This window comes from Capricornis sumatraensis, chromosome 14, assembly GCF_032405125.1.
Source record: "Capricornis sumatraensis isolate serow.1 chromosome 14, serow.2, whole genome shotgun sequence".
Lineage (NCBI taxonomy): Eukaryota > Metazoa > Chordata > Mammalia > Artiodactyla > Bovidae > Capricornis > Capricornis sumatraensis.
The window spans coordinates 30954582-30982030 of NC_091082.1; the positions used below are offsets into that span (position 1 = coordinate 30954582).

General features: G+C 43.0%; 1 protein-coding gene across 2 annotated transcripts in view; it reads right to left on the reverse strand.

Moving 5' to 3' along the window:
* Positions 1–1481: 1481 nt before the first annotated feature.
* Positions 1482–27449, reverse strand: part of SLC30A10 (solute carrier family 30 member 10) — a 36394-nt gene continuing 10426 nt past the window's right edge. Inside the window, exons 1-4 of one of the 2 annotated variants that reach the window (XM_068985898.1) lie at positions 18779–19421; positions 18074–18151; positions 9642–9881; positions 1482–7250 (exon numbers count right to left, since the gene is read on the reverse strand). In XM_068985898.1, the coding sequence (XP_068841999.1) occupies positions 6751–7250; positions 9642–9881; positions 18074–18151; positions 18779–19421 (1461 nt within the window). In that variant the 3' untranslated portion in view covers positions 1482–6750. Of the gene's footprint in view, positions 7251–9641; positions 9882–18073; positions 18152–18778; positions 19422–27449 lie in introns of those variants that run through there. The other variant, XM_068985900.1, reaches the window with a different exon arrangement.

The window sequence follows — 27449 nt, forward strand, 5'->3', positions numbered from 1 at the left end:
CACGACTGAGAGACTTCACTTTCATGCATTGGAGAAGGAAATGGCAACCCACTCCAGTGTTCTTGCCTGGAGAATCCCAGGGACAAGGGAGCCTGGTGGGCTGCCGTCTAAGGGGTTGCACAGAGTCAGACACGACTGAAGCGACGTAGCAGCAGCAGCAGCAAGGAGGGTAATACAGGCCTTCCTCATTAACCTCACTTATAGATGAGAAAACTGAAGGGCAGTGAAGCTAAATGATTTGTCCAAAGCCTGCCACCAGGAAAACCAAACGTTGAACCTATTCATTCAGATGCTTATTCGCGTATTTATAGATTTACTTATTTACTCAACTATGTGCCAGGTACTGAGGCACTGTTCGAAGCACTGGCAAAGAGGGTGGAAAACACAGTGGTGGATTATACAAGACCTTATTCTAGTTGGAGAGACAGAAAATAAATAAGTAATATGATGTTACTAAGTGACAGTACTATGAAAAAGCATTAAGGAGGATAAGAGACAGAGGGAGAGGCGGGGTCCTCTTTTAAATGGAGTGGTCAGAGGGACTTCCCTGGTGGTCCAGTAGTTAAGAATCCACATTCCAATGCAAGGGGGCACAGGTTGGATCCCTGGCTGGGGAACTAAGATCCCACATGCTATGCTGCCAAAGCATTAATTTTTTTAAAAAATCTTTAATGAAGTAGTCAGAGATTCTATGGCCTGAGCCCTGGAGTACTGAGTACTCTCACTTGTTGCTGAAGGAAGTTGATGGTCATGTAATGTTCTATAAGCCTCTCCTTTTGCAAATGTTGCCCAGGGCTTAGCATATGCACATTTGAGTACTAGAACCCCTTCAGCACAAGATCCCCGCACCCCACAGACATCCAGGCTATAAGGCAGCTCTCTTTAAAAGCCAGCATAGTCGGACTGCCTTTTTTGGCTTTACATATAGACTATAACCTCCTTAGAAGCAAGAAGAACTTGCACATGGTTTATAATAAGTATATGCTGATTAATCAGTTGATTGATTGATAACATAAAAGCAATTGAAAGAAGTGGAAGACTGCTCCCCTTATTCAACAGTCATATAATTGCCAGTCAATTCACTGGAGGGATTTTCAGATCAATAAAGGTCTATCCCCAGAAAGCCTAACCTCTCACCATTCCCTAAATCACAGGAGCTCCCCTCCAACACGAACCCATTGGGTGACCGGGGTCAAACACTAAAAAACCAGATCAGTCCAGGTTACCAAAGTAAGGTAGCTGGGTCAATTGGTGACATTTCTGCCAAGAGTGGAGGATAGCAGATGGGTGTGAAGAAGAGAACAGAGAAATGGAGAAAAAGAATTAGTCCCAAATTACTGAAATCAATCCACCAAGCTACTGTGTGGGAAATGGACTTGGGTAACTGACAAAGACAAAATGATTCAGGTACTTTGAGCTGTCTAATTTTCACAAACATATCTCAGTCCTGTGTTTATTTTAAAACCTTTTTATTGACAGCACCATTGAACACCTTTCACTTTTAAAGGTATGCACCTGTGCATACATCCCTGGGGGACTTCACATGCAATTAGCAATGAGTTATTGAAACTTTATATCTTAGAGTTTTAATAATTCCCCCAAATGTGACAATTATACTTCAGCAAAATCGCCTGTGAGGACAGAAGGAAGACTTCAAGCAACAAAACTCCACAATACTGTAACATAATTTCAGACCTCTAGGAAGGAGTCATTCTCCCCTGAAAATCAACGTTCTTTCCGGATTATTCCCATCAGAATTCAGAGCAGGTTCAGTGTCTTGGCTTTGTACCAAAAGGAGACCACTGATCCATCTAGCAATATGCAAGAAAGTTCCATGTAAACAAAAAAAGTCCAGAAAGAAATACCTGAAAAATTCCATTAAAAAATGACACATCTTCATTAGCTAAATTCCAGATTCTTAAGAACATCCAGATGACAGTGAAGACTAGAGGCTGATGCAAGTTTCATTTGAGCAGCCAGTTTCCAGATTCAACAACTTCATTTCTATTTATTCCTGTGGCTAATCACATGCAAATACACTCAGAAGCACAAATAGGTGACAATTTATCAAGCGAACAGGGCTATACAATAGGCATGCTTACTCAGTCTTAAATAAAAACCCAAACTAGGTCACGTTTCATCATTGCTTTTAAACCAGTCTTTTTTCACAATCTTTAAATTGCGAGAGTGTGAAGATACATTAAATCTGGGATAATTTAAGTCAGGAGGTGTATTTTGTCCTCTTGGGGGAAAAAATGGATATGATTTGGCAAAGGAGTAAATGAGTCATGAACAACAAAACAAATTTTTTTAACGCCTGAATTTGTCATTAGCCCTAAGATGAGCTGTTTGTCAGGGACCAATAACAAAAAATCAGGTTTAAAATCAGTGGAAAATTAAGCACGTTAACTCCAAGAGTCAGTCATGCTGATGTGCCCGTCTCATCAAATTGAGGATAGTCAAAAGTTGAAGAGATCATCACAGAATAGTGAAAGCCTTTTATTCACTGTTATATGGTCTGAACTGTATAATCAGATTGGTAAAGGCTTTATTTCTCCCAAGTTGTATTTTTCTTTAAATATCCAAATTCCTATGTAAAGATGACTATATTTTTATAGTTTGGTCTCATCTTTAAAAATTATTTTTTTAAAGAGTAAATTCTGCAGAGTGATTATTTTAAAAGGATTGTTGGACCCTGGAAGGTCTTTCATCCACCATATCCCTCAAGAACCCTTAGGTTAAGTCAAAGACTCAGAACTAGGGGCTATTCTGCTTCCTCGGGGACCTATGACAATGTCTGGGAACATTGTTGGTTGTCACAACTCAGGGTAGGGGGATGGGGGGAGTTACTGACATCTAGTGGGTAGAGGTCAAGGGATGCTGCCAAAAATCCTACAAGGCACCAGACAGCCCCACACAACACAGAGTTATCCAGTTCAGAAGGTCAAGACTGGCACAGCTTAATAGGGACTTCCCTGGGAGGTCCAGTGGTTAAGACTCTGCATTCCCAATGCATGGAGCACGGTTGGATCCCTGGTCTGAAAACTAAGATCCAGCATTTAAAAAAAAAAAACTCTTACTACTTCAAAAGGCAGCTGCCTTATTATAATCCAAATCTACCTCAGTGATCTCTTTGACATTCAAAGTACCCCTTCCAACTGAACTTTTCAGTTCCTGACTTACCTCTACTAGAGACTGGCCACTCAGTGGCCAAAAAGAGAAGAAAAAAAGAAACACAAAAAGTACCTATGTATGGAGAACATTCTAAATTCTTCCTCAACGTCTCCTTATTTTATTGAACAAAAAATTAAAGGGATAATATTTTTTTCCTGTCAACAATGGAGCCTGATAGCCCAATGACCATTCATAGTGGCCAAATACAAGAAAAAAATCAACCTTTATTTTCAAAAACAGAGTTGAAATTTGGGAAATAAAAGCAGACATGGTATTTCCTACAACTGGTGCTAAAATAATGTGGAAAGGACTCTTTCCATAGAAATAGGAGGCAATGGTTAAGTGTTGCCTCATGTCCCCAGGTTAGTGGGCCTGATGGCTGGTTCTAATCTGACACCCAAAGGATTCCTTAGATGCTTAAAAAGTTATTTTCAGTTCTTAGGGACAAAGAGGGAATTTTTCTGGAACTAACCTAAACCCACAGCAATGCTAAACTGGGTAGCAGGATTTTTCTAATCTCAGAAAAAAACAGTGTTGTTTAAATCCACTGTTCATCGGGCACCACGGCCAATATGCAAAGGAAAAAAGAAAACTCTTGCATTGCCTTGGGAAAATTTAAATGTAGGCTAAAAGGGAGAGTAAAACCCAGGTAAAAATACCATAAAGCAAGCATCAGATGCCTGAGGTGGCAAATGCTAACACTTAACCAATACAAAAATATTGCACTTAATTAGCTTGATTGGACATTATTAAACACACCAAGCCAAACTATATTCCATAACTTGGTATGTTCATAAGTGTCCATCAAGATAATTTCCTGAGGTTAGATTTAATTATGTTGGAATTAAGAGCCTTTTCCTTTGCAGACAAATACTTTAGAGATTAATTAAAGAATATTATTTGGATGTAAACGAATATGCATTCCTTTATCCAGCTGCACAAAAAACTATAAAATGATATTTTCCTCTTTTTCATGAAAGCAGAATGATACGGAATCAAATTAGACCTTCAAATCTGGAATTGAAAAACAGATTTCTTCTTTGACTCCAATCAATGTATTTCGACCAAAATTTACACTAGAGAATTTGATCTATGTATTACTGTGGTGAGTTTCACAGACAGAGAATTCCTGGTTTTGTGTGAGGACATGCCATACTTTTAACATTAAAAATAAAAATGTCTTATATTTACTCTCATTTTCGCTATTAAGTCTATACACGCTATAGTATATACTGTGTGCCTGTGTACGGGCTGTGTCACTTCAATCGTGTCCAACTCATTGCAACCCTATAAACTGTAGCCTGTCAGGCTACTCTGTATAATACCATTAAGTATATATGCTTAATAAATTTCTAGGGATAAAAACATATTTAGGCATTTTTATATTTATGTAATTCATGACCTATTTAAACTCAGATAATGAATTTAACAGGAATAAAAAACTTCCTGTTCTACTGACCACAGTTGCTTCTTTACTTCAGCTTTAGAATTTAAAACTAAGACACAGCTTGTTAATGGTGTTTGGGCTGAAAAATGTGGGGGCCTTTTCTGGTCCCAACCCATAACTTCTTACGAGAACTGTGCAGATTCCAGACCATACGGACTCAATGCTTACAGTCTAAGGGATGATCTTTCTCAGTCAATTTTGCAACTCATCAAAGATTCTAGTTCTCTAGTAAGGCACCTCCCATTTGCTTATACCTATTTTGAGACTGTTCTGGTTAAGACATTGCTGCCTAAACAATTTGTTAAACACGTGACAGATGTTTCTCCAATACTTATATAGGTTCATTTTGGAAGCAAATCAGATTGTAATAAATGTATTTGAAGCTTGGTAATATGGCTCAGAGAAAGAAAGATGTAACCTCCTTAAAACACATTAAAGGCAGCAATTTAATAAATGCTTGTTTCTCCATTGGACATACATTTCTTAATAAAATTATTAGTTGAAAACTATAATAAATATCTTAAAATATACCTAATTAAAGGAAGGTCAGTCTAGCTTATTTGGGGGGCAAGAATGCATACTCAATGTCATATATTCTTCTATCCTGAGAAAGCTCATTTTCTCCTGGTAAATGCTACATAGATCAATGTGATCATATAAAAGAAAACACAAAGGAAATTTGGGTAAATAAGCAAATCATTAACAAGCAATAAATGATATCAGTCCCAGCTGGTCTGACTCCAAAAGACAGTATTTAAGTACTGTGTCGTACTTAAAGAAGTAGAGATATTCCCATACTTCCAAGTGAAAAACACAACCATCTTATATACTTAAACATTTGAAGCAACCTATAGTTGTAGTTTACTTTCTTGGGCTGCAAAATCACTGCAGATGGTGGATGAAATTAAAAGACACTTGATCCTTGGAAGAAAAGCTATGACACACCTAGACAGCATATTAAAAGACAGACATTACTTTGCTGACAAAGGTCTGTCTAGTCAAAGCTATGTTTTTTCCAGTAGTCATGTATGGATGTGAGAGTTGGACCATGAAGAAAGCTGAGTGCCGAAGAACTGATGCTTTTGAACTGTGGTGTTGGAGAAGACTCTTGAGAATCCCATGGACTGCAAGATCAAACCAGTCAATCCCAAAAGAAATCAGTCCTGAATATTCATTGGAAGGACTGATGTGAAGCTGAAGCTCCAATACTTTGGCCACTTGATGTGAAGAACTGATTCATTGGAAAAGACCCTGATGTTAGGAAAGATTGAAAGCAGGAAGAATAGGGGATGACAGAGGATGAGATGTTTGGATGGCATCACCGACTCGATGGACTTGAGTTTGAGCAGGTTCCGGGAGTTGGTGATGGATAGGGAGGCCTAGCGTGCTGTAGTCCATAGGGTCGCAAAGAGTCGGACACAACTGAGAGACTGAACTAAATTGAACTGAATAGTTGTAGTTCACAGCAGAAAGTCTTTTTTTCACCACTTCCTGAAATGAAGAAATCATCAAAATGCATTTTCTTTCTGCCTTTCCACATCCTCAGTAAACTCAACATCCTCTAATGTTCTGAGAATATTTTCTACCTTACCAGGTATTCATCTTACATTCATTAAAAATTGAGTCAAAGAAAAAAAAACTTCTGCCATGATAGGATTACCTAACTTTTCTCTTTTATGGTCACCCAGTGGAATGGAAAAGAATATAGCTGTTATGGTTCTTGAGTTTTTTTTGACGTACTTGGCTATGAGCTCACCTGAGAGTCAGCTAGACGTTCTAGTCAATTTAAAACAAAAAGCTACTTTGAATCCTGCGTCCACAATCGCTGAGTCCCAGCTTTCAATGTCCCTGATGTGTGCACTAGCTCCTTTGCTTCAGAAAATAAATGTTCAACCAAAACTGTTGAAGAGCAGCATGAAACACCCAGGATAATGTAAAGAAGTTCTCAGTCACATAACAATTAACAGACCAGTTCAACTATCATCCCAAACCACCAGCCGCTTATGGAACACAAAGCGTGCTCACTTTGAGTCTGGTCAGTGCCTACAGCCCACAAAGTTCTTCCCACAAGCCAAGCGAGTGGTTCCAAAGTGCCTCGTCTATATAGTCTTACTGATGTGGGCACCAGATTAAAAATGTGTGCTGTTGACATAACGTGAGTCCTCCTGAGGCTTGCCAAGAGCTTGTTCGTGGTCACTCAGACAACCTTCCAAAGATACTTCAATAGCCACTTCGGTGGTCTGTCGTCTACCGAGGCCATCACTCTGGGACATGTCCAGAGGGGGACAGCCATTGTGCTCCGCACAGCCATTGACGTGGGCCAGTGGCAGGGCCCCAGGGGGACAGCACAGCTGCTTGGCACAGCTCTTGGCGATGCAAGGGGAGCTGCAGAGCAACTGCAAGTCCTTCTGCCCCAGGGGCCCCTTCAGGTCTGCCTTCTCAAACTGGATGGTCACATTGTGAATTCCGGTGTTGTGGAAGATTTCTCGAACTTTCCTGTTGGCATCCTGATCTCCCCCATCCTGCTGATACTTGATGTGCAGAGTGGCAATGATCTTCCCACTTATAAGCTCCCAGATGTGGACTTCATGGACACTGCTAATTCCGGGCACAGCAGAGAGCTTACTCACTAGAATAAGGAAGAGAAAACAATAGCCAAGGTGAGGGCTGTAATTGGAACATGGAACCACCGTGGGACAGGTAGGGTCGGTCCCTTTATGCCTTCTCACCAGAATGATGTCATTATTAAGAATAAAGAAAGGAAAACAGCTGTACCTATATGAGCACATTTTCCCATAATCTCCTTCTTCCTCTCTAAGTTCCTCTAACATACAGGGTAAGCCCATAAAAGGCAACTGAAGAAAATAAGATTCACAACAACCCTCCCAAAATACGCAGGTTGTTGAGTGTACAAGGCATTAAGTGTTCTGATGGACTGGCATGGGAATATAAAATAGGATGTCTTTTTTAAAGGGGATTTGGCAATATAGGTCAAAAACTTTTAGCAGCAATTCTAATACTAGGAATTTAACTGAAAGGAAACAACCAAATATTTACATATGAGAATGGTTTGGGCAATACTTTTTGTGTTAATGAAAAAAAATGGAAACGGCAAGGAAATAGTCAATTATATGACAGACGGTGACATAGCTGTGAAAAAGCAAACTGCATATTTAAGGCTATGAGGAAAGGTATATAAGGTATTTTTAGATGAAAAAGCCAATAGCTGGACTGTATATGTGGCATGATCTTTTCCCCTTTTTTTAGTGAAATGGTGTATATACACATACAAAAATTTTCAGCCAGATAAAGTCTTGTTTCAGTGAATGACTGACACAAAAATATTGAGTGTTAATTTCCGGGTGGTAGGATTATGAGAGATTTATATTTCCTTATTTAGGCTCTTCTATATTGTTGATACTTTCTAGCATTTAGAAACATGGTATTGAACAGTGAATCCAAGCAACCTAGAGCCAGCTGGTCTGAATTCAAGTTTAGTCATTGACTACCTGCAGGAGCTGCATAACCTTACTCAGTCCCTGTGCGCCTCAGTTTCCTTACCTGGAAATTAAGATAATCACAGTACCTCATAGGATTATTTTAAGATTACAATGAGTTAATATAAGCAAAGCATCTGGACAATATTACCTAGCATGTAATCAGTGCCATTCAAGTGTTGCTATTGTCATTACAGTCTAATTTTAATATTAATATCTGCTTTATATATATATATATATATATACATATATACATGTATGTGTGTGAAAGTCACTCAGTCATGTCCAACTCTTTGCGACCCCATAGACTACACAGTGCATGGAATTCTGCAGGCCAGAATACTGGAGTGGGTAGCCTTTCCCTTCTCCAGGGATAAATACATATACATATATATATATAACTCTGTTAAAAGGCAGTAAAAGAATATATATCACAAATTGCCATTGAGTTGGCCAAAAGTTCGTTCAGGTTTTTCCAAGATGTTATGGAAGAACCCCAGAGAACTTTTTGGTCAACCCAATATGTGTTTAATTTGCTTTCTCCATGAGGAAACAAGCCCCTGGAAAGAGCCTCCTTCACCTCAGTCCTCCCCAGCCTGCAACACTAAACGAAGATTAGGCACACAGAACAGTCACACTGTAAAGCATGCCTCTGGAGGGAAAGCCTAGCCATGGCAACACAGTGTATTAAGATCCATCAAATCTAATTTCAGCTAGTTGTCATGAAATAAGGTCTTCCAGTTTTCAGCCACATAGTGGGCCTGGGCTTTAGTTCATGTTCACTGTCTCACCGATGAAGTGATGATAGAAAAATAGCAAAGATTCATGGAAAAAAAAAAAAGTGTTTTCCTATAAAAAACATTCTTTTCATTTAGAAACACTAGAACTAAAGCTGTACATTCAGTTTCTCACCAACATCTGGAAAGCTCCCATTTAGACATTCTAGAAGGTCTCAAAAAACATTCTCAGATGCACATAAGCTGAAGTGAGAGCCTGACCTTCTGTTTGAGCAAAGCAAAGAAACAGATTTCACTACTGAATGAGTGGATTGAAACATGGCCCATTTTCCTGTGTTTTAAGACACACAGTGACTTGCATGCCCACAAAAATCAATTAACTAGAAAGCAGGATCTAGAATCTGAAGGAATGACTCATATTCTCAGAGTAGGGGGAATAAAAATCAAGTCCTGAGCAGGGTGGCCTTATCTGAGTTAGAATAAATCCCTGACATGAAGGTCAATAAATAGCCTAGGAATATTAATAGGGACTGCATAAGAAACACATTCTCAAAAACTCGCGGTAAAGTTAGAGAATGCTGGGCTAAAAAGGACCTCTGGTTCTTGGAGCTGCGAGTCATCTTAGTAGCTGTAGTCATCTACGAAACACAGAAGGATGTTTCAATTGCTTGGTGATTTAAAATATTTCAAGATACATAAATCAAACACTGCTCTGAAATAATGCGGCGCTTTGGCCTGAAGAACATTCAGTGGGCAGCGGTTTGAGATCAGAATGGCATGACTTACTCAGCTCTTCCATGTTGACGCCTTTGGGGACCATCTGCAGCAGAATGGCGGCAGTCTCCTTGATGAGTGGGAAGGCAGATGATAAAATGATGATGACCATGATGACAGTCAGGCTGGGGTCAATGTAGCACTGCCAGTTACACGGGTCCTCGCGTTTCAGGGGAAGCACATAGAATATGATGGCTGTGATCACCACCACCACTGACCCCAGGGCATCCCCCATCACATGCAAAAGTACCCCTGCAGGGAAGAAAGAAAGACCAATCAAGCCCAGATCCACGTGTGGGAGCCGCGTGACACTCAGTGACTTGGCTTCCCAGCTCTGTGAATACTTGTTGCTACTTTTTTTCTGTTCTGTGAGAACAGCAGGCTGGATTAGAAAGCAAAAACAATGACCATTGCATCACAGAAAAACAAAACCCCACACCACCATCCCATGACCCAGAGAACCCGGAATAGCCTAGGAAGATTGTGAGCTGCAAACACCTGCGGGAAGACGGACTGGGCTAAAGTGCCACATTCCCTTCCCTAAATGCCTTTGCCTACTTTTCACTTAGCCTGTGGTCACTTAAACTGCATTTGGTTTAAGAGATCCTCCGGAATGTCCCCACTAAAGAACTCTTTGTCTCAATAAAATAACATTTAAATTCTACAGATAATAACAAAAATTGGGGTTGCCTTTACTTAAGGGAACCACTTTGAAAAGCTTTAATTATGATATAGAAAACATGTCATCCCAGCAAAGAAGATCTAAATGTTCAATCATTTGTTGGACATAGACTAAATAAACTGTGCTTAGTCATTTAGTCAGCCCTATCTGACTCTTTGCGATCCCATGGACTATAGCCTGCCAGGCACCTCTGTCCATGGGGATTCTCCAGGCAAGAATACCAGAGCAGGTTGCCATACTCTCCTCCAGAGGATCTTCCCAACCCAGGAATCGACCCCAGGTCTCCCATATTGCAGGTGGATTCTTTACTGTCTGAGCCACCAGGGAAGCCCAGACTAAACTGGGATTTAGTGAATTAGGTGAAGATTTGTCAGAAGGATTATACAGTATAAACATAATATTTTTGGGTTTGTTTGTTTTTTTTTTTTACTTTCTGTACATCAGAATCTCTCTCTTCAAAGTGTGGTTGGCAGCTTCAGCATCACCTAGAAGCTCGTGAGACATACAGAATCTCAGGCCCCACTTCCAATCTTTTGAGTCCAATTCTGCATTTTAATAAGATCCCCAGGTGATCCAAATGATGATAAAAATTTTCAAAGCACTTCTCTAAAAGAAAGCATACGAACTAAGAAAGATCTGCTCTGTCTCTCCAGGTATCCCAGATTCACTCAATAGAATTAATAATGATCTAAAATACTAACAAACTCACTCATGGCTGCGACTGAATCATTCCACTTAGAAGAGGCTAACTTCTTCTTGGCAGCTTCTGAGTAGCATTATGGTGTCAAATGGCATTTTGAAAACATACCAAATGTAAATTGTGGCATCATCCCCCCACCAAAGAAGCACAAGAATAAAAAGGAATCCCTACATCTCCTTCAGGCTGTTTACTAATGGCAATAGGATCCTGATTCAATAAATACATTAAAAAGTCCGATTTTTAAATTCTATGCCCACTCTGTCCACCCCACCCCCACAGGAGTGTCTTACTTCCCAGTCCTTGTCCTCAGCAACCAAGAAAAACTCAAAATGTTCCCAAGAGCTGATCTCGAGAAGAAACTGAAGATCAAAGCTTTAACCTTCCCCAGGGCAATACAAAACACTACCATAAAAATATGAAGACCAATTATTGCCTTTATGCACTCAACATCATTTTTCCTGCCTGAGAGTGTCATTCTCTTTTTCACTCTTCATTTAGACTATAAGTAACATAAGGGTGAGGGTTGTACCCTACATTTCCTTTGTTTATGTTTTAGCACTGGAGGTATACCATCTAGACACTTAAAAAGTATTTTCTGGTTGATTAGTCAGAACTCTCACAATACAAAGTAACTTCTGCCTCTCAGTAAGAATAACTGTAATGACAGCCAAGATATATGCACCAGACATTGTTGTATGTTGCATGTATGGAAATTTATACAGTAAGTGCTTTTGAGGACTCTCTGAAGTGGTTAGTCTCTCCGTTTTACAAATGAGGAAACTGAAGCACAGAGTAGCTAAGTGACTTATCCAAGATCACACAGCTAAAACATGTTTGAATGGGGATATAAATCTGCATAGTCTGACTAGAGAACCATTACATATCCTGCCCCATCTAAGTCCCAAATTCAAGTTTCAGGTTCTTCTGAGAAGTCCCACTACTGGCTCCTAAGAAAAAAATGTTCAAACTTATTTTTCACATAATCCACAGTAAGAACCCTATTTTGCATCCTAGCCCAGGCATAAATGTACAGTGAAACAAATATTTCTGGAAAAAAACAAAAACCTGTCCTTACACAGGATTCATTACTATTTTTCTATTTCGTTCAATTCTAGTTCATTTTCTAAATGATGACCATACTCTACTAAATTGATTTTATTACCCAAACCATCGTGACCCTCTGAAAAACTGCTTACAGCATCACGTCACTAAATTCCTGAGACTGGCCACTGCGGTATGTTTTCTGGCCTTCCACGCAGAAATGGTCTTTATCTTCTGGGGAGCACAGTCCACTGGCAGGATTCTGAGATAAGTAGGTCAGTAACTTCTAGAGGGAAGACTATTCCCTGTGATGGGAAATCTCAGGAAAGGCTTCTCAAGAGACGGGCAAGCCTCCAAAGAGGAGACAGACTTCAAAAGGCAATGATGTCCCAGGCAGGGAAACTCAGCCAGAATGTGTTCCAAGCACAGAACTGGAACGAGGCTGCAGACAAAGACTTGTGAGGCAACGTGAGAGACAGACCTGATGGTCTCTCTCTATGACTCACAGACCTTGTGAACATCAACCTCTTACAGCAGCAAGATTCTCACTGGTGAACTGGGGAGGGTAATAACGTCAGCCTCACTTCCCAAAGCAGCTAGTTCTGAAGAGGCTGTGAAACAACATCTGGAAACCCACTGAGAAGTAATCACACTGAACTGATGGGGAGGCCACTTGTTAAGGGAATCCTCCGCGCTGTTCTGACCAGCATGTATTTCTCACAATAGCATAGTGATGTCCACACTGCTATCATCTCCCTTACATAGATAAGGAAACTGAAACTCAAAGAGGATACTTTGCTTGCCCAAGGTCACCCAGCTAGTGAAAGGCAGAGACAGAACTCAAACCAGACCTCCCTGCCTAAGCACTTTCCTCACCCGCTCTACAAGTGACCTGGGCCCTGAAACCTGGGACCCTTTGTTGCAGTGCTTGCAGCTGGACAAAGGCCTCCTCCAGCAACAGAATACAAAGAAACGATAAGGGACTGAAAATAGCTGGGTGTATGAGCAGCTGGGGCATATTATGAACAGTAAGGATTCCCTGGTGGCTCAGACGGTAAAGCGTCTGCCTGCAATGCAGGAGACGGGGGTTCGATCCCCGGGTTGGGAAGATCCCCTGGAGAGGAAATGGCAACCCACTCCAGTACTGTTGCCTAGAAAATTCCATGGATGGAGGACCCTGGTGGGCTACAGTCTATGGGGTGGCAAAGAGTTGGACACAACCGAGCAACATCACTTATTCAAGATACAAAAAGACCAAAAAGCCCAACTTCCACTTTTGAAGAGCCTGGAGCAAAAGCAGGAGACTGAGGATGCCCTCCACGCACACATCACTACCAAAGGGGTGGGCAAACCACCTAAGTAAGCCAATTCTCCAACCCAATCCCTGGCCTGGCCCCCACCTTCACCCCATATAGGGAAACAGCTGAACCATTACTTGTTCTCACTCACCCCCACCCCCCAAAATGCAGGAGAGGTGGGTTCGATTCCTGGGTCCAGAAGATCCCCTGGAGGAGGAAATGGCAACCCACTCCAGTATTGTTGCCTGGAAAATTCCATGGACAGAGGGGCCTTGCAGACTATAGCTGTGGGGTCGTAAGAGTCGGACATGACTGAGCAGGTAAACAACAGTAGATTATCAGAGTGCCTGCAGTTTGCTGAGCACCCTGCACTTTCTTGTCTGGCCTCTAATCAATTTTTATTGATTAAGGAGGCCAAGAACCCCAGTCGGTAACAGCGGGGAAGTAGGGGAGACTGTTAAGAGTAAGGGTGAGGCAGTAAATGAGTGAACAGAAGGCCAGAAACGTCTAGAAAGGAGCATTGGCACGAGAACAGCAAGCCCTTGAATGTCTGCAGTGTTAGGGCCTCATTCCTGATGCAATAAAGGTTTCAGGGCAGATTCTGCTGAGACCTCATCTGTGATTCAGAAAGATAGATCAGGCAGTAAGTACTGTCTGAGAGGCAAAGATTGCCACCTGGTAGACGACCCAGTCACCTGATTAGTCACGGTGCTCACAGGTAGTTTTGCAAAACCAGGACCCTTAGCCCTCGCTTGCTGTCTTTAGAGAAAAACAAAACTAAAACATTGGCATATAGCCTGGAAACTTGATATAAGTTAATGTGTGTCCCAGCATGTATCAGTGGTACTGAATTTATTGAATAACTGGAAACATAGTACCTTAGCACTGGGCATTAGCAAGTGGCTGAGGAAAGATGGGAGATCTTTCTTAATGGGTAAAAAAACCTCAAGAATTAAAAAGAAACACTTCCTCAAGAGGGAGGGGATATATGTATACGTAACAGCTGTTTCACGTTGTACAGCAGAAGTCAACACAACATTGTAAAGCAATTATACTCCAATTAAAAAGAAAATAAAAGAAATACTTCATCCCAGGAGATTTCTTTTCAAAAGAGGTCAAGATTGTTATTCATCCATTTATATTTATACTGAAATAAAAAGGGTTAACTGTCTTTCTGATACCCTGTTGCAGTTTTTCTTAATGGATCATGTTTGAGTCTAATAAATAAAATCAACCAGAACAAAGGGCACTTGTTTCTCTGATGAGAAGTTTAAAGAAATGTGCTTTTGTGTTGCTTTGCAGCAGAAGATGGGGTATGTTTTTCAGAAGGCATTTTTTATTCCATTGAAATAAGAAAATCAAGAAATGGCTTTTGCCATAGTATTCTTAGAAATCAAAACCAGAAAGTTACCTAAATGTCCATTAACCAAGAATGGGTAACTACAGGGTGGAATACTCACACAACGGAACATTGTAATGAAAATGAATGCTCTAGGACAACATTCAACAATATGGATGAATCTCCTCAATGTAATGTTGAGTAGAAGAAGCTGGGCAAAAATTGTACCGACTGTAAGATTCCTTTCATATAAAGTACAGATGCAAGTACAATGAATCCATGCTGTTACAAGTCAGAATAGTGGTGACCTGGGAGGGTGCCTAGTGACTAGACAGGAGCATGCAGGGGGTGGGGGGTGGGGGGACGGGGGGTGCCCTGGGGTGATGGTATCTTCTGTTTCTTGATCTGGGTATTGTACATGGAAGTGTTCAGTTCACTAAAATCCACTGATTGCATATTTATGATATGTGTACTTCTGAGTATGTATATTATACTTGAGTAAAATTTTTAAGTTAAAAAAAAAGAAATGGTTTTTGTTCACAAGACTTCCCATCAGCTGTTTGTTCCCTTGAGTGTCTGGGAAGGACTGTCTTGCTTTCTAAAGCAGTGACTAAAATGTCAGAAGTGTAATCATTCAGTGGACTGTGGACACTGGAGAAGCCAGCCACCCTGGTGGAGTCCAGGGGCAGTGCGAGATGACAGAAAGAGCCAGAAACAGAAGCCCAGGATCCCAGCCCTGCCTCCACTGTTAGCTGGGGTGACTTGGGAAGTCACCAGAATCTCTGGTCCCTTTTGCTCATCTGTAAAGTGAAGGCCCTGGAGTCTAAGTTCCCAAAGGCCTTTCCAGCTGTAACACGCTGTGGTCTTTCCCTGAATGAGGACACAGGATTCAAGGTAAGGCCAGCTTGTCCCTCGGCCTGAAATACAAACAGGCTCCTGTTAACCACAGCCAGGCACTGAGCTTACCTGTCCCTGAAGCAGCTTAGGTTGGAGCCCAGCAATTCCACTCACCACCTGAAGCACAATAGAATCCCACTCTTCAGGTTGTTCTGAATGCTAAGTGACCCATTCATGAATGGTGCCTAAGAGCAAGTGTGCCCTCCATAAAAATGTTAGCTCCCAGATGGCTCAGACCTCCCAGATGTCTGACCCCTTACACAACAACCCCATGAAATGGGTACTACTGCCATCCTCATTTTAAAGATGACGGATTGGGAGGCTGAGACAGGTTCAAAAGTTGCCTGAAGTCATCTGGTTCTTAAGTGGCAGAGCCCAGACCCAAACCCAGGCAGCTTGAGCCCAATCCCAGTCTTTTTGCCTCTGAGTTCTTTACCTCTATGGGAGCTACTGGTGCATTTTGTCAGCCCCTGTGGACCACAGGGCTCAGGTAGGTATGGCAAGGCACTTCACCACTGATGTTTTTCTACCCAGGAGTTCCAATAGCTGTGGAGTGAAAATTAGCAGGATCATCCAATTTTCCCTTACATATGTTTCCCAAACAAGGTCACAATATCTACTGGGACCTACTCTTCATTCTTTGCTACTTTCCACCTACCTGTTCTCTTTCTCAGAAAAATAAGATGAGGATGAATAACCAACAAGTTCACATACGTGGCATCTTTAAAAAGTTAAAAAACAATCTCACAGATACAGAGAACAGATTGGTGGTTGACAGAGGTGGTGGTAGGGAGTGGGGGGCACAAAATGGGTAGATGGAGTCAAAAGGTACAAGCTTATTATAAGATAAATAAGTCCTAGAGATGCAATGTACATCATGGTGATTATAATTCATAATAATGTATCCCATATTTGAAAGTTGCTAACAGAGTATATCTTAAAATTTCTCATCAAGAGAAAATAAAAACTTACTATGTATGATGATGGACATTAACCATGCACTGCAATTAATCTGTTAATATTTATACTATGGTGATCACTTCACATATTATACAAAGATCAAATCATTACATTATATATCTGAAACTAATGTTATATGCCAACTATATCTCAATTAAAAAAGAATAAAAACAGAATGTGCTTTGAAAAGGTAAAGTGCTATGATGGTGAACTCTATTTTCAAAATTCACTAAATTTTATATATATATATATATATATAAATCAAACCTTAAGAAAAGGATAAATTAAAGGATTATGAGTTTTCATCATAGATTCTCTTTCCAAAAAGAGTCACCACCACACTTTTTAGAAATTCCTCTATTGCAGTTAACTTTTTAAAAAACTAATTCATTTAGAAATGTTTAGGAGCTCATGTGTTGCTGTTGTTCTTTTCTGCTTTTCTCTCTGGATTCATTCTGGATATCACTTTATAAAACAGATGTGAGATTCTCAGAACTGAAGGTATCTTCTGTATACTTGTTTTTCTTTGTAATATTTACCTCTAAGCCCCACTTCCAGCTTCCTCAAACCAACTAAAGATAAAGGGCTGCATAATCTTTGTTCTGGCTTTCCTGGTAACTCACTATAAGGAAACCGCCTGCAAAACAGGAGACTCGGGTTTGATCCCTGGGTTGGGAAGATCTTCTGGAGAAGGGAATGGCAACCCACTCCAGTGTTCTTGCCTGGAGAATCCTATGGACAGAGGAGCCTGGTGGGCTATAATCCATGGAGTTGCCAAGAGTCAACACAATTGATCGACTAACACTTTTGCTTTCACTCTTTGTTGAAATTATCCGTCAGTTCGGGGATTGACCCTTCTTGAATCTCTCTGAAGAAAAACCTGTGCTCAAGAAGTTGGAGAGGGGAGATGTAGTATACCATGTTAGTGTCCGGTGAGAAAACTTTTGAAATCTCAGTGCTGACCTTCACCCTGGGTCTGTGACCTTGAGCTCATGGTAGGAGAGATGCTAGTGATGTGCCTTCCTTCTCTCTCCCCAAACCCTCACTTTGGACATGGAGGTGGAGATTCAAGTGAACCAACACACAGACCCATCAGGAGCATATTTCTGGCCAAAATAAGTGAAGCAATGAGGGTCACTGAGCAAGTTCACTTGGGGCATGACCTTGGATAGATCCCACCCACTCTCTTCCAAGCTTCATCAAAATGATACTCAATTCAAACAGGCTGCGCTTTATGTTCACAATATCCATGGGTGGACAAAATGGAGCAGTAGCAAGCCAGAGATCTGGGGGACCCTGGAGCAGGCACCATGAGCATGGGCCTAAGTAGAGCAAGGATAAATCATTAGCAACTCTGTCTCCCGAGAATCGATGCCACCGTTAGGCAAGAGACTAAGGTCATAGTCTCTACATGTAGCCCGCCAACTTTCTAACACACCTATGAAAAGGCAAACAGAAATGAAGAGTTCAGCGCAGTCCATATGTAACACTTAAAAGGCTTTCAACTTAACCCCAAGTCAACCCTACCTCTGATATTCAGGGCTTCGGACTTTTTCTCCTTTTTCATCGTCTCTTCTGGCTCATTCTGGGTGTTCAGGGAATCACCTGCATTCAAAGAAGAAACCTCGTGTTGTGTATAAGTTCTACAAGCAAAAAGAACCAATGGACTCAAAACACAGTTTTGTTATTTTCAGATCCTACTACCTTCCCAGATTCCCGCCTCTCCAAACACGCAGCCCAGGGGAGCAATTTTGACCTTGAAATTAGCCTTGTGACTGGCCGCTGGACTTCATTCACACTCCCATGCGAGTTAAAGATTAAAAAAAAAAAAGAGGCATGGGAACCCACCCTCAGCCCCCCCCAAACCTTTAACTCGCAAGGGGACTGAAGGATGCGCAAAGAGGGAGGAAGGCAAACAGGGTGCAGATAGCGTTCAATGGAGGGGGAGGGGTGCGATCTGTTGCCCAATAATAATAGCTGATCTCCAAGGAAATCAATACTCCTATATAAGGAGACTCCTATGCAAGGGGGAGGGGGAAGGAGGGGCCCAAGGATCCAGGAGGAAAAAGAGAAACTGTAGGAATATGTTCAGTCAGCGGCAGAGACCTAAAGCCGGCCTGCAGGGGAAATCGATCACTTTTAAGCAGGCAGGTACAAAAGAGGGCGAGGAGGAAGGGACCGCGCGGGAGGAGGCAAGGGCAACGCGGGCCAGAGGATGCAACCGAAAGGCACCTGCTACGTTTGAGAACACGGTGGCCCCCTTCTCATCCTTCCTGTCCACCGAGGCCGCGCGGAGGGTCACGGCCGAGTCGCGGCCGGTGACGGGCAGGGCGCCGGCGTGCCAGCCACACTCGGCGCTTTGGGGATCCCCGAAAGCGCCGCGGGTGCCGACCCCGGCCGCGGGCTGCGGATGCTGCTGCTGCTGCTGTCGGCGGCGGCGGCCGCAGCAGGCGAACCAGGCGGCGCAGTCCTGGAAGATGAGCAGCCCCACCACGTTGACCGCCAGCCCCAGCGCGCCCACGATGAGCACCAGCTCGGGGTCATCAATGCGCTCGGGCCGGGCCAAGCGCAGCACGGCCTCCACGAAGATGGTGAAGCAAAGCGCGGTGAGGAAGACGGCGTTGCTGAGCGCGCCCACCACCTCGGCGCGGGCGTAGCCGTAGGTGGCGCCCAGCCCCCCGCGGGGGCGCCGGGCGATGTAGCCAGCGCTCAGCCCCACGCACAGCGAGATCAGGTCCGAGAGCATGTTGAAGGAGTCGGACAGAAGCGCGATGGAATTGCCCAGGTAGCCCGACACCAGCTCCGCCACGAAGAAGGCGACGGTGAGCACGAGCATGAAGAGCAGGCGGCACGTCTTGCCGGAGTAGCGGCCCATCCCGGCCCGGCCGGACGCCCCGCGCCGCCGCCGCCGCCGCCGCCACAGGTGGGGCGCGACGGCCTGGACTCCGCGGTGCCCCGGTCCCCGCCTCCCGGGCCGCCCTGCCCGCCGGCGCCCGCGGCTTCTTATAAGGCGGAGGCGGAGGCCGGCGGCCCCAGTCCCCGCGCGGCCAGAGTCTAAAGGAGGGGCCAGGCGGGACCTTCCGCCGCCGCCCCGGCCCCCGCCCCTCCCTCGCGGCTCGGCCTCACTTGGCACGTGGCCACCGGCCAGTGTCTGTGCTCCTAAGAACGGAAGTGGGCAGAGAGGGGAGCTGCCCGAAAGAGAGGGCGTGCCTGCCTGGCCCTCGTTACAGACACCCCCTAAGCAGCGGTGGGGTTCACCCGACGACCCGCTTCTGAGGTCCCTCGGATCGCCCGGGCCATGACTGTTGACTCAGGGATAAGGACCTTGACTGCTGCGGGGTGTGTGCTCAGTGGTGGACGTGAGCACCCTCGCGTACGTGCCCAGACACAGATTCATCCCCACTAACCCGGGAGCACCGGCCTGCCCCCCACTGCCCTTCCAGGGCTTCCTGCCTTGCATTGCTAAAGTTTGCGCTGACTCGGAGCTCCCACTCCACTGCCACCGTAGTAGAGCTGTTTTATTCCTCTCTTCTTGTTCACAGCCTTCTTAAAGGGCACGCTGTCGCTTCTGTCACCCCTTCATGGCCCAGCATCTTCCCTGTCACCCTTGAGGATCTTGGCTCACAAGGCGGCCTTCCAGAGAAGAGCCGCAGGCAGCCCTGGGGGAGAGCGCAGATTGGACTTCCGTGCGTCCGCCCTCCCACCCAGAGCTCAGAAAGGCAGTTTCTTTGCAGTAGGTACAGGTCCCTGGACCATCAAAGAAGCCAAGGTCGGCCCCCTCCGTACTTGTCTCGTTCTCCGTTGGAGAGAGTATCTCCTCACCCCAGTGGGTCCCTCCCAACATGACCTGATGTTTAAGAGTTCAGTGACTGACCTACATGAAGACTTATTCCAAATAGAGCCTTTCTGTTGACAACAGGCTGTAGTCCAAGTGAACAAGCCCAGAAGAGGGCTGTCTCCTGGACTCCAGGAGAAACCAAGGATAGATGTCCTGGAAAAAGGGTGTTTGCTCCTGGTCAGTTCAGGGAGTGGGGTAAGGGGAACCCTTGCAGGTTTCCTTTATTGGTTTGTTTCAGTGTTATACCTTTGTCTCATTCTGAAAAAGATCTGAGGGTGAAGTCTGATGATCGCTCTTCTCCCTCCCCCATTCCGCAACTCCTGAACTTTAACCATTGATAAACACACACACACACACACACACACACATCTGGTTTTGGCTTGCTGCTGCTGCTGCTAAGTCGCTTGGAAATGAATAAAAATGTCTCACTCCACAAAAGCCACAGAATCCATTCACGGAACGTTCTAATCCTAGTTCCATCCATTGCCTTAGCCTTGTAAATCATGATCTTGTCTGTTAATGGGCTCAGTCGGTAAAGCGTCTGTCTATGATGCGGGAGACCCGGGTTTGATCCCTGGGTTGGGAAGATCCCTTGGAGAAGGAAATGGCAATCCACTCCAGTACTATTGCCTGGAAAATCCCATGGACAGAGGAACCTGGTAGGCTACAGTCCATGGAGTCGCAAAGAGTCGGACACGACTGAGCGACTTCACGTTCACGAGGGGCCTTAAAAAGCACGCAAAAACCTCCTAAATCTGAGCATTCCACATAATATCAGGTGAGCCTTGAAATTCTAAATTCGGGGAGACTATTATGCATTCCTTTCCCACCTCCAGGAAAATATCACTACATTGAGAACTGAGGAAATTGTTTTTTCAAAGTCTTCTCTAAAAATTAATATTAAAATGATCAAGAACTTAAAAGCAGTAAGGAGATACAGGCCAATGAAAGTTTTGAAGCTGAGTAGCCTCACACAAGTTCTTTAATTGTCCGGGCCAGTTTTAACTACTGTAAAGAGGGAATAATAACAGTGTATTCTCATCGGGTTATGAGGATTGAATGGGTTAGTAGGTATAAAGTGACTATAACAGTGATATTGTAACAAATTATAACAGCAAGCAGTCAATAAATGTTAGCTGCTGATTTAAAAAAAAAAAAAAAAGCAGACAGGAAGAAAAAGAAGGTACGGAGTGAGGAAGAAGAAAGTGGGCAAGAGGACTGAAGAGTGAAGTGATCCAGAGGGCCACACTCAGCTCAGTTTAGTTTGGTTGCTCAGTCCTCTCCGACTCTTTGTGACCCGATGGATTGCAGTATACCAGGCTTCCCTGTCCATCACCAACTCCCAGAGCCTGCTCAAACGCCTGTCCATCAAGTTGCTGATGCCATCCAACCATCTTCTCCTATGCTGTCCCCTTCTCCTCCTGCCTTCAATCTTGCCAGCATCAGGGTCTTTTCCAATGAGTCAGTTTTTCACATCCGGTGGCCAAATTATTGGAGCTTCAGCTTCACCGTCAGTCCTTCCAATGAATGCTCAGGACTGATTTCCTTTAAGATTGACTGGTGTGATCTCCCTGCTGTCCAGGGGACTCTCAAGAGTCTTGTCCAACACCACAGTTCAAAAGCATCAATTCTTCGGCGCTCAGCTTTCTTTACAGTCCAACTCTCACATCCATACATGACTACTGGAAAAATCATAGCTTTGACTAGACGGACCTTTCTCAGCCAAGTAATGTCTCTGCTTTTTAATATGCTGTCTAGGTGTGTCATAGCTTTTCTTCCAAGCAAGCAAGTTTTTCTTCTGTCTTTTCATTTCATGGCTGCAGTCACCATTTGCAGTGATTTTGGAGCCCCCGAAATAACGTCTGACACTGTTGCCGTTGTATCCCTGTATCTGCCATGAAGTGATGGGACCTGATGCCATGATCTTCGTTTTTTGAATGTTGACTTTTAAGCCAACTTTTTCACTCTCCTCTTTCACTTTCATCAAGAGGCTTTTAAGTTCTTCTTTGCTTTCTGCCATAAAGATCGTGTCATTTGCACATCTGAGGTTATTGATATTTCTCCCAACAATCTTGATTCCAGCTTGTGTTTCATCCAGCCCAGCATTTCCCATGATGTACTCTGCATATAAGTTAAATAAGCAGGGTGACAATATACAGCCTTGATGTACTCCTTTCCCAATTTGGAACCAGCCTGTTGTTCCATGTCTGGTTCTAACTGCTGCTTCTTGACCTGCATACAGATTTCTCAGGAGGCAGGTAAGGTGGTCTGGTATTCCCATCTCTTTAAGAACTTTCCACAGTTTGTTGTGATCCACATAGTCAAAGGCTTTGGCATAGTCAATAAAGCAGAAATAGATGTTTTTCTGGAACTCTTTTGCTTTTTAAATGATCCGGTGGATGTCGGCAATTTGATCTCTTGTTCCTCTGCCTTTCCTAAATCTAGCTTGAACATCTGGAAGTTCACGGTTCACATACAATTCCTGGCTTGGAGAATTTTGAGCATATTCTCATATAAGAATGTGAGCCTATGAGAATTGAGAGTATACTGGCATAGGTATTAGTAACACAGCACATGTAACAGAATCACTAACTGAGGCATACTCTAATTTGAGAAGAGTAACGCCCAAGTAGTGCAGACTGTGAGCCCCCTGAGACATGTAATCTATGAGAGCAAGCCAAGCAGTCACCACACAAGAAAGAGGCCTTTTGGAGATAACTTGACAGCACTAACACAGACCCCACTGACTGCGCTTCTCTGCCATTCACAACTACAAGAAAAGACTTAGAGCAGCAGGACTATCTCACTTGTGCCTGCTGCCCAGCCATTCCCCTAACCAAAGGCACATAAGAAGAATTATGTCATTGCCCCAGAGGGCAATCGATGGAACCTGAAAGCCAGTGACTAAATAAGCATAGGCGGGAGCTGTAGGGCCCTGCCCAGGGCCTAGTTCCTGACTTGAAGAAAGGCTAAAGGCTAAGGATATCAACCAAAAGCACTTAGGAAAATGTTTTGACTGAATAACCATAACTACATATAGATATGTATGTATTTGTATATATACACATATAGTTGTGTGTACACATATATAGTTGTGTTGTTGTTTAGTCGCTAAGTCATGTACAACTCCTTGCAACCCCATGGACTGCAGCTCTCCAGGCTTCCCTGTCCTTCACTAACTCCTGGAGTTTGCTCAAACGCACTTCCATTGAGTCAGTGACGCTATTCAACCATTTCATAGTTGTGTGCATGTATACGTATATAAGAGGCTTCCCAGGTGAAGCTAGTGATAAAGAACCTGCCTGCCAGTGCAGGAGATGCCAGAGATGTAGGTTCACTCCCTGGATCTGGAAGGTCCCCTGGGAGGGCACCAATTCACTCCAGTATTCTTGCCTGGAGAATTCCATGGACAGAGGAGCTTGGCGGGCTACAGTCCATGGGCCACAAAGAGTCAGACATGACTGAAGCGACTTAGCATGCATGCACGCACACATACATATATATAGTTGGTGTCTGGGTATATATACAAAAACATCTATATATATGTAGGTTATATATAATCTAAGTTAATTGCCAAAAATTTAGACTGTATCTTACAGTTATTATAAATTATGAGGTTTCAGTAGTTTTGTTCATTGAGTTCTGATTCTCTGCCCAACCCTGTGCTGAGCACTTTATAGTCATTATCTCACTTCATCTTTGGAGAAGGAAATGGCAACCCAGTCCGGTACTCTTGCCTGGAAAATCCCATGGATGGAGAAGCCTGTAGGCTACAGTCTATGGAGTCGCAAAGAGTCGGACACAACTGAGCGACTTCACTTTCACTTTTTCACTTCATCTTCATAAGAGCCCCATATAATAAGTACAGGCAGACTTCAGAGAAACTGCAGATTTGGTTCCAGACCATCTCAATAAAGTGACTATCACACAAAGTGAATCACAGGAGCTTCGGGTTTCCCAGTGCATTTAAAAGTTATGTTTAAACTGTACTGTAGTCCGTAAAGTTTGCAATAGCATTATGTCTAAAAAAAATGTACATACTTTGATTAAAAATACTTATTGCTTAAAAAATTATAATCATCACCTGAGCCTTTACTGAGTCATGGTAGTAACGTAAAGATCATTGATCACAGATCACCAAAACAGATACAATAGTTATGAAAAAATTTGAAACACCTTGAGACTTTCCATAATGTAACACAAAGACAAAAAGTGAGCAAATGCCCTTGGAAAAATGGCACCAATAGACTTCCATCAATGCAGGATTGCCACCAACCTTTGATTTGTAAAATACACAATATCTGTCTTCCAAGCGCAATTAATTGAAGAACAATAAAATAAGGAGTATTTTATGCAAATACATGTCTGCACTTACTTTGTAAGTCAGGAACCTAAAGTCCTAAAGATTTTAAGATTTTAGTAACATCTTATGGTAAAACACAATAATTTGTTAGCCAACCCAATAAAGTGCCTAAGATCGCACAATCTGTAAATGATACAATAGAAATACTGTCTAGGCATCAAACTCTTCAGTGTACTTTGCCCCTACATTATACTAATTTCATCATTCTTAACATTTCGTTTGTTCTAAACAAATGAAAGAACTTTTTTTTTAAGTTCATCATCTACTGGTACAGAACTTGATGTGCTACATACAATTCATAAAGTCTGATTATGACACCCTAAATTCTTCTACATTGGTGCTTATCTCAGAAACTAAAAAGACTATTTTTTTAGAAATTGAAAAGCAGCTGTTGTTGTTTTCATTTTTCAGTTCTCCTTGACAAGAGAAGATGCTTCCTTCAGAGAAAAGAGCAGACATCTTGTCCGAGGCACCAAATTCTTACTCAAAAGAAGAGGTTGCTCTTTTTTGGCACTGCACCTGTCTTCAGACTGCAAATACATCATCAAAGGATGGCCCTTTCTCATCATCAGCCCAGCTCCAAATATGCTGAGCACATTACAAACATGATGATTTTTCAAAAGGAAATTGCTTCTCCAGGTAGCTGAGGAATCTTATGTACAAATCAGTTCTTCATTGATAAATTTATAATATGTATATGTATAACACTTCATAACTCAAAGGTATTTTTTGTACCCAAAATTATGTATTTCTCTTTCATGAAGATTTTTAGAATACATTAAAACTTAAAAGATGCTTTAATTGAGGTGACTTTTTTTAAATAATAAAGGCATGAGACAAAAAAAGATAAAAATTAGGTAGTGGTCCACACGACTTTGGGCTGTTGATAGAGAGAAACTGTCAACATTTGCATTATAGCCCATGAGCAGGAGGCAGCTCTGATACAAACTTAGAGCTGTGCCATTAGCCTGTCATGCAGAAGGAACTGGCAACCCACTCCAGTATTCTTGCCTGGAGAATGGACAGAGGTGTCTGGTGGGCTGAAGTCCATGGGTCGTAGTTGGAAACGACTACACAATTGGACACGCAAAAAGTTGGACATGACTCAGCGACTTAACACACACAAACACACACTGGCTCAAGACTGAGCCAGGCAAGGATTTTGACCTTGCAAATCAAAGCTGCTTATCACCTATGACTTATTATAGATGCAGGGATATTCTAATGGGCCTCCGCAAGCATTAGTTTTTAAGACTGTTTTTACTTATGCTTCAGTCTTATTGTGCAAAGAAAGTGGGAGAGAGAGTAGTTTGCTCTCAGAAACCACAGGGAAATTGCACCAGAGGAAGAGAGCTTTTTTCAGGCTAGAAAGATGCAAAGAAGAAGAGGAGATGCATATCTATCTAAATATAGTTAGAGGGGATTAGATTAGATCAGACTGGGAACTGGGAACCAAAGATATCTTTCAGAGACAGGAAGGCAAGACACCGGATAGCTGATTGGCATCAAGGAATGCACCTCACCAGCCCCAGAGGGAACCAGAGGCAGGGAGCTATTCAAAGTCATCCTTAGAATGGACTTATGGTTGCCAAGGCTGAGGAGTGGGATAGATTGGAAGTTTGGGTTAGCAGACGCAAACTATTACATATGAGAAGGATAAGCGACAAGGTCTTACTGGGTAGCAAAGGGAAATATATCCGATATCCTGTGACAAGCCATCATGGAAAAGAATATGAAAAAAGAATGTATGTATATGTATAACTAATCACTTTGCTGTACAGTAGAAATTAACACAATATTGTAAATCAATTGTACTTCAATAAAATAAAATTTTTTTAATTAAAAAATAGAAGTCTAGTTAAAAAAAAAAAGTCATCCTCTTAAAGCTGCTGTACCATCTGAAATAAAAGCAACTGGGAAATCCAGGGGTTATCTTATGTCCGTCCCTTTGTCATGTGCTGGGGATGTGGCGGGCAAGCCCTTTCTTTGTTTCTTTAGTTCGTAGATCTTCAGATGGAGGAGAAGATACCTAAAAAGCACCTGAGGAGCCTCACTTGCCCTCGCCTTGAGTAAGAGCCTGAACATGAAGTGGATGTTCCATGGGATAAGACGGTAAGGCTCTGGGGAGCAGTGAGTGATTTTGCGTATAGAACTGATATGAACTGTAGTTGGAGGGCAGACTCTACAGAGCATTTTTTCCAAAGATGGCCACAACATTATCTCCCATGCAACATGTTTCCTCATAGGCAGACCTTGACGCTCCTTCCATTCAGAAACAGGTCTGAGGGCTTGACACTCCTTCCATCTTCTCACTTGCTTGTATCTCATACAATCTGAGTTTGGGCCAGAAAAGGCAGTGAGGCGTCTACCTCGTTTGATAGGACACTCATGTTTGAAACCTGAGCCACCACAGACGATGTCTTGAGGCGATGCTCTGTGAGGAAACCAAGCCACACAGTGAGGGCTTGTATCGGTGGTCCAGGAAGCAGTCCTTTCGGCCCAAGAGCCAGAGATAGGGTGATGCAGTCTCCGTCCATCACCTTGCTACCCCTCAGCCTTAGCATCTTCCCAGCTGAGGCCTCAGACAAGCTGTTCCCACTGTGTCCTTTCCCAGGCCCTCCCCAGAGAATCCTGAGTATAGCATCATCGGATGATTGTTGTTTTACGCCACTATTTGTGATGGTTTGTTACACAGTTAAGTA